At 44.4% G+C, this 14,444-nt stretch overlaps 1 protein-coding gene across 2 annotated transcripts in view; it reads left to right on the top strand.

Moving 5' to 3' along the window:
• The window catches only part of bcas3 (BCAS3 microtubule associated cell migration factor), a 408,395-nt gene that overhangs the window by 344,276 nt on the left and 49,675 nt on the right, over window positions 1–14,444 (top strand). For both annotated transcript variants that reach the window (XM_086216159.1, XM_086216158.1), the window contains one exon: window positions 2,496–2,672. In XM_086216159.1, coding sequence (XP_086072285.1) covers window positions 2,496–2,672 — 177 coding nt within the window. The remainder of the gene's footprint in view (window positions 1–2,495; window positions 2,673–14,444) is intronic.

Raw genomic sequence — 14,444 nt, 5'->3', positions numbered from 1 at the left:
AATTAGCTATTGATGGAATTTGTGAAACAAATGTCAGTTGGTCAAATGCTATCAGGATATGATTAACTTCATCCTTCTGCTTCCTTTGTCCAGTTGCCTATATTTACATATTTGTATCTTAATCTACATACAGTCCACGTGTTTTACATTTGGAGCAAATATTTCCCTCCTTGGCGGCACAGTGGTGCAGTTGGATAGCACTGTTGCCTCACAGCAAGAAGGTTCTGGGCTTGAGTCCTGGCTCGGGCACGCGATCTTTCTGTGTGGAGTTTGCATTTTCTCCCTGTGCCTGCATGGGTTCTCTCCGGGTTCCCACCGTTCAAAGACATGCAGTTGGGGACTAGGCTGATTGGATACTCCAGATTGACCGTAGGTATGACTGTGAGTGTGAATGGTTGTTGGTCTATATATGTTGGCCCTGCGATGGACTGGCGACCTGTCCAAGGTGTACCGCGGCCCTCGCCTGTAGCTGCTGGGATAGGCTCAAGCCCCCTGGTGACCCTTAACAGGAATAAGTGGAAGTGAGTGAGTGAGTCAGTGAGTTTCCATTAGATATCCCAGAACGTCTTATCTTAAAATTACAATGAGAGACAGCTGTTTCAGAAATGAAGCTTCAGAAATTGGGTGAATCCTAATTCATTTCCACAGTACTGTTTACCAGCACTCTACTGATGAAAATGTTTTCTGCAGAGTGGCCCGTGGTGCTGGCCGAGTTATGGTCTAGGGTCATATGTCATGAACATAAAATACAGCTGCAGATCATCCAAGACAACATGAATGCCGCTGGATAGTATGATGAGATCCACTGTCTCATTGTTGTGCTCTTCGTCTGTCATCATGATGTCACATATCAGTATGACAGTACTCGGCCTCATGGCGCTGGGTTGTGCACATAGGCTCAGGAGGCTGAAAACATCTGCTCTCTGTGGTCGTGTGACATTGGACATTTTGCACTATCAGCTACATCAGTATGTTTCAGTGCTTGGTAATATCTGTGGACTTTGTGCAGCTCTTATGGAGGAATGAAACAATATTGCACGTCTCCATCAATAATCTCATTCATTGCATGGTACGTGAAGGAGAAGCACTGCATTATCAAGTGAAGTGAATGGTAGTTACACTCACTATAGAAAAAACTTTCAACACTGACCCCTTCTGTTCCAATAATATTTTGGTGCATAGTACGTTGTACCTTGATGATTTGGTTCAAATGTGTGACCCATGAGTTCTTTAAATTTTCATAAATCTTTAATGATGCCTTCATATTGTTATTGTGTGTGTGTGTGTGTGTGTGTGTGTGTGTGTGTGTGTGTGTTAATTTACAGAGAAATGCCAATTAGCTGAATGATGAATGAGTAGATCAAAACTGTGTTTCAATGGGTATTTGTTTTTAATATGTTGAGTCACAGGAGCACTTCACCACCATCACTGTCTAATAAGACTTTATCACCTCTTAGTGCAGTTAGGCATAGTGACCAGTGTCAAATGAAAGTGCCAGAATAAACTAGTTGTTTTAGTGTCTGCATGCTTGACTGCCTGCCTGGCTGGTCACGCACACACTCACAGGACACAGGTTTCAGACTCTCTGGCTCCAAAGCACAAGATCTCTCTGATTGCAGAAATTACTGCAGACAGAAAGGAGAAAAGATTAAGGTGCAGTGTAGGTCTGTGTGGATTTGATTTGACAGGCATGAAGATTGCGTTGTGCTTACAAGTTGCTTCAAAAGCAGCTGATCTGTTGGACTCCAGCATGTACAACTAGTATACTCTACATTAGAAGGTGAATCATGGTGTAAATGCTGTTAAACTGAACACAAAAAGCATGTCTAATACTATACTAATAAATAAAATTCACAGAACAGAGTTTCCACAGGGCAGCACGGTGGTGCAGTGGTTAGCACTGTCGCCTCACAGCAAGAAGGTTCAGGGTTCGAGTCCCGGCTTTAGCATGGAATCTTTCTGTGTTGGGTTTGCATGTTCTCCCTGTGCCTGCCTGCCCAGGTACTACAGCTTCCTCCCACAGTCCAAAGAAATGCAAATGGGGACTAAGCTAATTGGAAACTCTAAATTGTCTGCAGGTGTGGCTGTGAGTGTGAATGGTTTTCTGTCTATATGTATTGGCCCTGTGATGGACTGGTGACCTGTCCAGGGTGTACACTTCCTCTTGCCTGAAGGCTGCTGGGATAGGCTCCAGCCCCCCATGACCCTTAACAGGATAAGAAAATGGGTGGATGGATGAAGTGTGCACCCATGCTTTCACCAGCAACATCTAGCTAGCTCTGTATGAAATGCTGGCTAAATATAGGCTAGAGGCTCATATTTACATGCTTAAATGCTCCAAGCAGGTTGATCTATTGCAGATATAATGGTGACTGTGGTTGTATGGGAGTTAACATTTGATGATTGTCACAGAAAAACATGTTGACATTATTTCGACTGCAAAGAATAATTATCAAATCTGTGTTTTGTGTTTGTTTTTTTTTATTGTTTTGAAGGACCTTTTGATGGGCGTGGTGTGACCCTGCTGGAGGTATGTGGTAGCTGGCCGGAGAGCTTTGGTGTGCCTCGGCACAACGTTGGCTCAGCAGATGCCAGCGACGAAGGCCTCAGAGAGAGACTAGCAGATGCTATGTCAGAATCCCCCTCGAGGGATATAGTGGGTTCTGCTACAGGTCAGTGGAGAGTGAATAACACAAATACACTTTCTCAAATGCATATACACACACACACACACACAAAATACACACACATACACAAAGAATGCTAATGTAGGTATGAAAACCAACCAAATTGGATTTGCCATTAAACTTACACCATGTTATCAGCTGCTTCTCAAGAGAAAGTGTCCTGACGGCTCACTACTTGTATGTGTCACGCCTGACCCCCCCACCCCCCTGTCAATACCGTGATACAGTAAAACTGCAGTGTTTTGTCTGGGGTTGTCTTACTGTAAAAAAAAATTAATATCCATCCCTACTTTAATGAAACTGTTCTCTGTTTAACGGGCATCTAAAAAGGGCTTTTGAGGAGACATCTCTAAAACAGTGAGGTGAAGCGGCAGTCTCATCTGTACACGAGACAAAGTTGCTATATCTTGTTACATTTCTACAAACCTAAATGTAGTATATATTAATTGGAAAACTAACAGGTATCCATGTCAAGACAAAGTCCAGAATATTTTCCCGTATTATTACTGTGCAAAATATTTAGAAGGTTGTTTTTTTTTAAAGAAGTGGATTAAGAGAAACTCATGAAACTCATAACATAATCACATAAATCTTTGTCATCTACTATGTCTTTTGTCATTTACTGTAGGATTCTATGTTGGGATGCTCATATAAAGACCCAGCCCTATATAAACACCACATGTCATGGGGTCTGTAAAATCTGAAGAAATCCTAACTGCCAAAACGTAATTTTCACATTAAACATTGCCTATGGAGCCAAGAGTGTGCTATACTTGTAAATTTTTCAGTTAACTTTTTCAGTGATCAGCACCTCTCAAAGGAACTACTGGTGGGTGTTACCACCCTTCCTATGGTATGGTCATATAAAACTCAGAAAATGTTCATCACTAATGATCTTGTTTGTTGTTTTCTGGTACAAATTACAAATTCCATTATACACGTCTGGTGCAAATAGTTGTGTACTTCACTGATGTTCTTACTATGGCATTGCAGTCTTTTTTGAAATCTGGTCATGGATTAGCTCACCACAACTAGGATATTATGTTTATAAGAGAATGTGTGCGCTTGGTTCTGGTATATCTGCACAAACCTTGCGTTACTTTAAAACTTCCTGCCTGCGTGCATGCTTGTATGTCACAGACATGCCGTTGGCCCCGACAATCCAAATGGTTAACTCGTTTAGGAAGAGGTAGTGCTCTCTCTTTCTCTTCCCCCTCCTTAAGTGAACAAGAGTTCCTTTGATGTGTGTGTGTGTGTGTGTGTGTGTGTGTGTGTGTGTGTGTGTGTGTGTGTGTGTGTGTGTGTGTGTGTGTGTGTGTGTGTGTGTGTGGGAGGAGTGTCACAAGGCCCTAATGGATTTAGCATTGACTATCACTGACCACCCCCCAGCCATCCCCTGCCATATCCAGTCCTCCCCCCCCCCCCCCTTCCCTCTCTGGTAGGACTTAACTTCATTTGGAGCAGCTCCCTCTCTTTCTCACTGTCTTCTCATCATACTTTTTACTGCACCCCCTACCCCGACCCTTCCCTCTGTCTCTCTCTCTGTTTCTTTATTAGATTAGATGGCGGACACTCTTGGACACTAGTAGTCAGCTGCCTCATGTTCTTGTTCCCCTTATGTTACATTTGATTGTGACTCCCCCATCCTTTAAACACAACATTACTGATCATATTACATTACATCCAAGCCACGACACACACACACACACACACACACACACACACACACACACACACACTCTATCTTGTTCTTCATACACCTTCAGCTGCAGTGAAGATATCGTCGCCTGGAAATGTGATGGAGTTGGTTGTTCCTCCATACTTTCACACAGACAAAGAAGCTTCAATCTCTACTGGTTAATAATAGCACCGCACTTCTGCTCTTTAACAAAAACAAATGTTCCTCTGTCTGCTTGAAAGGGGGTAGAGCGACATGCATGGTCATGACTTGAAGTTTGTCAAAATGAAACCTGGGTCAATCACTGTTTTCAGTCTATATTGCAGTGTGATACATTATAAGAGATTGTTGTTTTAAATGGTTCCCTCAAATGATGAAAAGACACAGTATTTTGACACTTTCTGCAAATACACAGACTTCAGAGAGAACTGAAGAGAACTACTTTCTTTAAAAAAAACTCGTGAAAAGATTTTACTGCATGTTCTCAGGATTAGTTGTAACATTGACATTAATTCTAGACAATTTCCAGAAACTTTGCTGTTCATCTTTTTTTAAATGTATTTTCCAATGCTGTAAGCAATGCTCATACATTTACAGTAACTGGATTGCAGTGGAGCCTAAATACCTAAATCTTGACAAAAAAAAAACTAGTGTTTGCATGGCTAGATATTTTTGTCATGTATGTTTTTTGTTTGTTGTTCTTTTGGGTAAACTGAGCCTGTATTGATTCTAGTGAGATATTTTGATCAGATTCCACATAATACTACAGAACAACTTTCCATGTCACAGTATATGCAGCTTAACCTGGCAACACTATTTGAATGGCATACGCTGTTGAAAAGAGCACAGTTTAAAAACCTCCTTCCTAAAGTATAGATGTAAACCATCACCGACACTGCAATTTGTTTGCAATTTTCAACCAACTTTGCAATCTGACCAGTGTAGCCATATCATGTGAGAGAAAAAAGAATACAGAAACACAGATCAGTCTTAGTTGAACAGAAACAGATAAGTCATAATAATGATGTCTTGTAACACCCCTTCTGCATGCAAAGGAGTGCCTCATTTCACTCTGACATAGATTCTGTATCCATTCTGTCAGCCCCAGTGACAAGAAACTGTGTTGAGTTCTTTTCTTTTTTTTTTACACTCCATCAGTGCTGGTATGCTGAACAAGTTCTGTGTGATGTGAATATATTTCATACTTAATTTGCACATTGCTTTTGGGTCATATAATCCCCCCTATTTTTCCCATTCTTTAGTGTTTTGTCTGTATTTAGCCCTCTTCAACTCTTATGGTGTCACAGTTAAGGCAACTCTTTTCATCATGACATTTTGATTTGAATGTCTTTCACTGACTGTGTATGTTGTGAAAGTGTCCTGCTAAAGGACATTTCAGATCATCTTTTTGGTATTTTCTGAGGTTGTGCAACTTGCCCAAGGTTAATTTTATTCACATCTCGACACATGATCACAGATATGGTGTGTCTTTTAACATTTTCAATTGCCAGCAAATTGATACATGTTTTGGCCCTGTCACCATGCAGTATGGTGCAACAACAGTGTGGATCATTGAAACAACAGAATCTAAACAACAAACAAAGAAGTTACAGCAATATAAATATGATGTAGTATTAATGTTTCTATTTTTGCTGCCAGAAGAAATCCTGATAGATTTCTTAAGTCCAGCGACGAGAGAATGAGAACGAAGGAAAAATTCCAGTGCTGATTAAGTGTAATCTCACTTGTAGTTTCATGAGATTCTGTTAACTTCTCAATTTGTTGTCTTCTCAGTTTGTTGTCATTTTAATTATGTGATCATCTGCTTCCTGTGAATTTTCTTGTGGTTTTGTGTCAATAAATTATAACTACACAGAGGAAGATGTCAACATTACCTTTCATGTTCGAACCTGCAGGTTTTGTGTTGACTTTGGGTGTTTGTTGATAGAATAGTGATGCTGTATTTCAATGTCCCATCTTCCATCTTTGTAAAACTTGAGCTCCACACTCTGGATTCATAAATATTTAGAGGCAGAATTTCTAATTTTGTTCCAAGAACTTTTGAGGGATGAAGAACAGGAAAAAGAGAATGCTGACAAAAACTTAAAATTAACAACTGAAAGTGTGGTGAAATACTACATAATAATATAATAATATTATTCGATTATCTAATAATAGGGGCTGCACGGTGGTGCAGTGGTTAGCACTGTGGCCTCACAGCAAGAAGGTTCCGGGTTCCAGTCCCGGCTCGGGCGCGGGATCTTTCTGTGTGGAGTTTGCATGTTCTCCCCGTGTCTGCGTGGGTTCTCTCCGGGTACTCCGGCTTCTTCCCACAGTCCAAAGACATGCAATTGGGGACTAGGCTGATTGGATTCTCTAAATTGACCATAGGTATGAATGTGAGTGTGAATGGTTGTTCGTCTCTGTATGTTGGCCCTGCGATGGACCGGCGACCTGTGCAGGGTGTACCCTGCCTCTCGCCCGTTGACGCTGGGATAGGCTCCAGCCCCCCCGCGACCCTTAATGTGTAGGAATAAGCGGAAGATGACGATGGATGGATCTAATAATATGACTCTGTCTACTAATAAACAATATTGCACTTATGCTGCACTGCTTTTCAGTGTTGAATATCCAAGCAGTTGAAACACATCAGGGATACACACGCCACTCTCCACAGAGCTCTATCTTAGTGCTTGGGCATGATGTTGTTACATGTGGGAATCTTGGCACGTCCATATCTTGATGCAGCACAAGCTATTTGCACCACTGACCAAAGAAAGCTTCCTTAACTCTATGGTGCCTCTATTTTTCCTGCTATTTAAGTGACATAATGTTAGGTAATGAACTATGCCAACGTAGGGAGAGCCGCAACTCAGAGTTTTCACACATTGGGTTACACAAGCATGCTAAAGATCACAATTAAAATATTACAATATGAAAGATCATATATGTGAGGCTTCCCCTCAAGAACCTGTGGTGGATTCCTGCTAAATAAATGATCTGTTTGCAGCTTTCAGGTCTGTAGTGACCCTCCTGCAGCATACAGGATCAGATTGTTCAATGTACAAATTTATTATTCATTGATTTTTACTTGACTGATGAATAGCATTTCCTAACTTTTTGGAATGCCAGAAGCTTTGTAGGTCATTCACACATGCATTGTTCCTCTTTTAAGCGATTTGAATGTATTGGCCACATCCCATAAGTCAAGTCAAGTCAAGTCAATTTTATTTGTATAGCCCCGAATCACAACAAAAGTTATCTGATGACACTTTACAAGTAGAGCAGGTCTAGTACCACACGCCTTCAAAGAATTTACACCCAAAAATTCTGCACATCCTGCAACAGCGGCGATGAAAACCTTCCTTTTAACAGGCAGGAACGTCAAGCAGATCCAGGCTCAATGGGGACAGCCTTCTACTTTGACCCGTTGGGGGGAAAGAGAGCAGGAGAGCAGGGCAGAGACAAAGACAGATAATGGAGGAAGACAGATATACAGAAGGACAGAGGGGGACAGATATAAAGAGAGAGAGAGAAAGGGAAGGGACTGAAGACTCTGGCTCCCATTCTACTTTTAGAAACTCTAGGGACAAGTAACTCTGCAACCTGGGAGTGAAGGGTTCTTGCTGGGTAATAAGGGACTATGAGTTCTGTCAAACATGAAGGTGACTGATTGTTGAGGACTTTGTATGTGAGAAGGAGAATTTTGAATTCTATTTTGAATTGGACAGGGAGCCAATGCAGAGAAGCCAGTACAGGAGAAATATGGTCTCTTCTACTAGTTCTTGTCAACATGCGGGCAGCGGCGTTTTGGACCAGCTGGAGAGTCTTTAGGGACTTACTGGTGCAGCCTGATAGGAGGGAATTGCAGTAATCCAGCCTGGAAGTGACAAAAGCGTGGACTAGTTTTTCTGCATCTTTCTGAGACAGGTTGTGTCTGATCTTAGCAATATTATGGAAATGAAAGAAAGCAGTCTTTGAAATTGGCTTAATGTGGAAGTTAAAGGACAGCTCCTGATCAAAGAGAACTCCTAGGTACCTTACGGTATTGCTGGGGGCCAAGGTAATGCCATCCAGGGTACCTATCTCATTAGATAGGGTGTCTCTAAGGTGTTTTGGGCCCAGCACAATAACTTCAGTCGTTTCAGTGTTTAATAAAAAGGAATTTTGGGTCATCCAAGTTTTTATGTCCTTTAAACAGGCCTCCAGGTTAGTCAGCTGATTTGTTTCATGTGGATGCATTGATAAGTACAGCTGTGTGTCGTCAGCATAGCAGTGAAAATTAATCGAGTGTTTCCTAATAATGTGACCTACAGGAAGCAGGTATAGGTGAAGAGGGCAGATCCAAGCACAGACCCTTGTGGAACACCATAACTTACTGTAGTGGTTTCAGAGGGGTTATCATTAGTCAGAACGAACTGAGATCGCCCTAGTAAATATGACAAAAACCAATTTAGTGCAGTTCCTTTAATGTCAATGACATGTTCCAGTCTCTGTCGAAGGATATGGTGGTCAATGTTATCAAAAGCTTCACTGAGATCTATTAAAACCAGCACAGAGACGAGTCCCTCATCTGATGCTAGTAGGAGGCCATTGGTAACTTTGACAAGTGCTGTCTCTGTGCTATGATGAACCCTGAAACCTGACTGGAAATCCTCTAATAGACTGTTGCTGTGGAGAAAGTCACAGAGTTGTTTAGCAACTGCTTTCTCCAGAATTTTGAAAATGAACGGAATTTTTGATATTGGTCTGTAGTTGGCAAAAACTTCTGGATCCAGGGTTGTTTTTTTGAGAAGGGGTTTATTTACTGCTACTTTAAAGGACTGTGAGACATAACCAGATAACAGCGACACATTGATCATATCTAAGAGAGAGGTGCTAACGAGGGGTAGAAAATCTTTAAGCAGCTTAGTTGGGATGGGGTCTAGAAGACAGGTGGACGGTTTAGAGGATGACGTTATTGTACTCAGTTCATAAGATAAGATAAGATCAACCTTTAATCGTCCCACAGTGGGGAAATTTACATCGTTACAGCAGCAAGAACAAGGAGAATTTAACATAAATAGTATGTGAAGATAAATATGAGGTATGTGCAAATGTACAAAAATAAGTAATATATAAAAATAATACACAAAAGTTAAAGAGGAAGAAGTATGTACAGCAGTGGAGTATGTACAGTCTCAAATATACTGTATGTCTATGTACAGTGGTACTGCAACACTGTATACTGAAAAGCAGTTATTACAGTTGCTCACAATTGTATCTTGCAGTTGATGGAAGTCTTCATATAGCTGTAGTGAAAAGGTATGTCTGGCCTAATGGAGTCCAGAGTTCAGGTGTGACTGTCAAACAGCCTGACAGCAGTGGGCAGGAATGAGCGGCGGTACCTCTCCTTCTTGCAGCGCGGGTGTAACAGTCTCTGGCTGAAGGAGCTGCTCAGTTCTGTCAGAGTGGCCTGGAGGGGGTGGGAGGGTCTGTCCATCATAGCTGTGATCTTAGCCAGCATCCTCCTGTTGCCCACCTCCTCAAGAGTGTCCAGGGAGTAGCCCAAGACAGAGCTGGCCCTCCTGACCAGCCGGTCCAATCTCTCTCTGTCCCGGGCTGAGATGCTGCCTGACCAGCAGGCGATGCCAAAGTGGATGGCTGAGGCCACTACAGAGTCATAAAAGGTCTTAAGGAGTGACCCCTGCACTCCAAAAGACCTCAGTTTTCTGAGCAGGAAGAGCCGGCTCTGCCCCTTCCTGATCAGGGCGTCCGTGTTGTGTGACCAGTCCAGTTTATTGTTCAGGTGAACACCAAGGTACTTGTAGGAGGTGACCCTCTCTATGTTTGAACCCTGGATGTTCACTGGTGCAGGTGGAGAATGTTGTTTCCTGCAGAAATCCACAACCAGCTCCTTAGTCTTCCCCGGGTTGATCTGGAGGTGGTTCTGCAGGCACCAGTCCACGAAGTCCTCCATCAGTCCCCTGTACTCCCGATCATCTCCGTCAGTAATGAGGCCGACGATCGCAGAGTCATCAGAGAACTCCTGGAGGTGGCAGGATGGAGAGCTGTAGGTGAAGTGAAGGGTGAACAGGAACGGAGCCAGGACAGTCCCCTGCGGCGCCCCAGTGCTGCAGAGAAGCATGTCTGACTCACAGCCCTGTGCCCTCACATACTGTGGTCGGTTGGTGAGGTAGTCCGTAATCCAATTCGTAAGGTGGTGGTCCACTCCAGAATGCTACAGCTTGTCCCCCAGCAGGATGGGCTGGATGGTGTTGAAGGCACTGGAGAAATCAAAGAACATGATCCTCACAGTGCTTCCAGCCTTCTCCAGGTGTTCCAGTGCTGAGTGGAGGAGGTAGATGATGGCGTCCTCCACGCCGATGGTGGTAGGCAAACTGCAGCGGGTCCAACGAGGAGCTCACCAGCGGTCGCAGGTGGGCGAGGACGAGTCTCTCCAGTGTCTTCATCAGATGAGACGTCAGCGCCACCGGCCTGTAGCTGTTGAGCTCCTTCGGGTGGGGGGTCTTGGGCACGGGGATGAGGCAGGAACTCTTCCATAGCTGTGGGACCCTGCCCAGCTTCAGGCTCAGGTTGAACACGTGCTGGACGATGTCACACAGCTGGTCGGAGCAGGTCCGGAGGAGCCGGGAACTGATGTTGTCCGGACCTGCTGCCTTCCTCACCTTCATCTTCCTCAGCTGGTTCCTCACCTGCACAGTGGTGACAGACAGGCAGGAGCCAGCAGGAGGTGGCAGACCGGGGGTTGGAGGAGGGGGTGGGGTGTTGGTTGGTTGAGAGGGCAGCCGTTTGAAATTGGGAGCTGGTCGTGAGAGTAGGAGGGGAGGAGGGGAGGTCCACAGTGGGGGGCGGTGGTGGGGGCTGCTGCAGGGGGGGCAGGTTGGGAGAAGGGGCCGACGCCGGGTCAAACCGGTTGAAGAACCGGTTAAGTTCATCAGCCCAGTCTTTGTCCCCCGCCTTCACCGTCTTTGGACTTTTGTGGCCTGAAATGGTTTTCAGGCCCCTCCAGACACCAGTGACGTTACTGGCCTGCAGCTGGTCCTCCATCTTCACCCTGTAGGCCTTTTTCCCCTCTCTGATCCGTCTCCTCTGCTGGATCTGCACAGCCTTCCGCTCCTCTCTGTTTCTTGACATAATTGCCCTCTTCTTCTCCTTCAGGAGGGCCTTTATGTCTGGAGTAATCCAGGGCTTATTGTTGGAGAAACACCACACAGTCCTGGTGGGAACGGTGTTCTCCTCACAGAAGTTAATGTAGTCCGTTATGGTGTCCGTAAGAGAGTAAATGTCCTCCCCATGAACCTCACTAAAGAGCTCCCACATGGTCGAGTCGAAGCAGACCTGTAGAACCTCTTCAGCTTCTGAAGACCATCTTCTGACCATGCGGGTCACAGCTGGCTGCCTGTGTACTAGAGGTTCATACAGAGGCTGGAGATACACCAGGTTGTGGTCAGCTCGTCCGAGAGGGGGGAGGGGGTGGGGTGTATATGCCTCCTTGGTGTTGGCATAAAATAAGTCCAGTGTTTTATTGTCTCTGGTTGAACAGGTGACATATTGGGTGAAGGTGGGTAGGGAGGACGACAGGGAGACATGGTTGAGGTCTCCAGAGATGAGCAGCAGGGCGTTGGGGCTCTGTGTTTGTAACCTGCTCACTGTAGACAGCAGGGCATCGCACGCTGCGTCGCCATTAGCCGACGGGGGAACATACACGGTCACCGCGACGACGTGTGAAAATTCCCGCGGGAGATAATGCGGACTGAGGCTAACGGCTAGCAGCTCAAAGTCCCTACTGCAGCTTTGCTCTTTAATAGTGATGTGCCCGGGGTTACACCATCTATTGTTCACAAACAAGTCCCCCACCTTTTCTCTTGCCGCTCTCTGCCATCCTGTCCGCTCGGACGAGTTGGAAGCCGTCCAACTCAGCGTGTGTGTCCGGAGTTTGCGCCGTCATCCATGACTCCATGAAGAGCAGCAGGCTGGCCTCACGGTACTCCCTTTGATGCCGGGTCAGCGCCGCTAGCTCGTCCATCTTGTTGGGGAGAGATCGAACATTCCCCATGAGGACGGACGGGAGGACGTGTCTGTAACGTCTCCTCTTCCTGCGGCGCTACTTCCCGGCCCGACATCCCCGCTTCCTCCTCTTCAGCTCGCGGGGAATGTCTGGTTTCTCTCCGGCCAGTAGCCCGCTGTTAGCCCGCAAAGCTAACAGCTGGTCCCTACTGTAAACAATAGGGTCATGGGTGCGAGCGGGGTCTCCGGAAACAGCAATGGTCATAAAAAAGAAAATAATGGAGATGAGCAAAAGAGAAGATGCCCATCTCCTCCCCATAGTTCTGGGGCACAAAAACACAAAAAAGAAAGTTGGGAAAAGGAAAACATAAAGTACAAAGACAAGAAGAAACTTAAGCACGTACAAGAGCTGCTGTAAAGACAGCCACTCACGCGGCGCCATCTTGCATGAAGGCTAATGGGAGAAAAACTATCAAAGTGTATGTCTAGTTCTCCAGCTGCCTCTAAGGTTTCTGAGGTCATAGGTGCCTTGTTGTCAGCTGATGGCTGAAGGAGAAGAATTTTCTCTCTAATGAGTAAAATGTTGTCATTAAAGATATCCATGAAATCTTTGCTACCTAGGGAAACAGGAATACTTGGTTCAATAGAGCTGTGGCTTTCCGTCAGTCTGGCTACAGTGCTGAAGAAGAACCTGAGGTTGTTCTTCTGCTCCTTGATTAGTGCCGAGTAGTAGGCTGCTCTAGCTATACAAAGGGCTTTCTTATATGGCAACTGAGCAAAGTTGTTCGTAAGGGGTCTGCTGCACTATTGATGAAATGATCAATTTGGGAGGGACTAAGGTTGACAACAGTGTCCTCTGTTACAATTGGACATGACACTGAATTTAGCACCAATGGAATCGGTTCCTTAAATCCAGCTCCGGCTTTATCAGACAAATGTCTGGAGACTACAGTTTTCCTTAGTGGAGTGTAGTTGATTTGTACAAATTCAAAAGTGATTAATTGATGGTCAGATAAAAGCGTGTTCTGTGGAAATACAACTAGGTGTTCAGCTTCACTTCCACATGTGACAATGAGGTCGTGTCATTGTGACAGTGAGTGGGTCAATGTACAGACTGATGGAAACCAATTGAGTCTAGAAGACAATGTTGTTTTTGGCTGGCATTTTAGATTTAGTTTTAGTCTTAGTCTTTTGGACTAAATGCTTCTTAGTTTTAGTCACATTTTAGTCATTTCTATCCTTGATAGTTTTAGTCTAGTTTTAGTCGACGAAAACTCAAAAAGGTTTTAGTCTAGTTTTAGTCGACGAAAACGCAAAGGTTTTAGTCAAATATCAAAGATACCTATAAATAAAAGATATATGTGTATGTACTTAATAGGCCAATACAGGTGTTAGAATGAAGCACACTGAAACTGATCTAACTTTCAAAGGTGAGTTTTTTCCCCTCTTTTTCTTTCTCTACCTTTTACTTTTATTATTTTGTTGCAGATGCAGACAACACACTGGCACACAATATTGAGTATTGTATCACAATAAAATATGAATAAACAAAAAATAAAAGCACACTTGACTTCCATATGAATGACCACATGTCCTACATATTGGCTTTAGCTGTTGTTATTGGTTAAAGCATCCACGTGTGTTGCTTAGATAGGGAACAGCAACAGGTCTGAAGACTACTGTTTCCCAGGCCCGCAAACATGGGTCAAAGCATTTCACTTGCCACCCATCCACAAATGGACAGGGGTTTTATTCATAACATGCTAAATTAATAGAAGGGCTGGTTTAAACAAGCCAACATTAGCGGGGCTCCTGGCAGCCCCATTCATTCTAGCTTTAGCATGTAGCACTAGGAAGCGGTCTCTGCACCACGGTGGAGGTGTAACCACCACCACCACCACCACAGAACGTTAGGCTTAATACAAAAAGAAAATGCATCACAGGGCGAGCCTAACATCGACTAAAGCTATGCTTTAATCATCCCTCTTTTCACGACACCGCTGCTGCTGCCGTGGTGTGTGTCTCGTACGCTGCAGACAGGCCCAGACTGGTCTCTCTACGCGAGAGGC

This window comes from Aulostomus chinensis, chromosome 10, assembly GCF_037954235.1.
Source record: "Aulostomus chinensis isolate RoL2024-O1b breed Wild chromosome 10, RoL_Achi_v1.0, whole genome shotgun sequence".
Taxonomy (NCBI): Eukaryota; Metazoa; Chordata; class Actinopteri; order Syngnathiformes; family Aulostomidae; genus Aulostomus; species Aulostomus chinensis.
The sequence above is the reverse complement of the archived record's forward strand: the minus strand, read 5'-3'. Positions and strand labels throughout refer to the sequence as shown.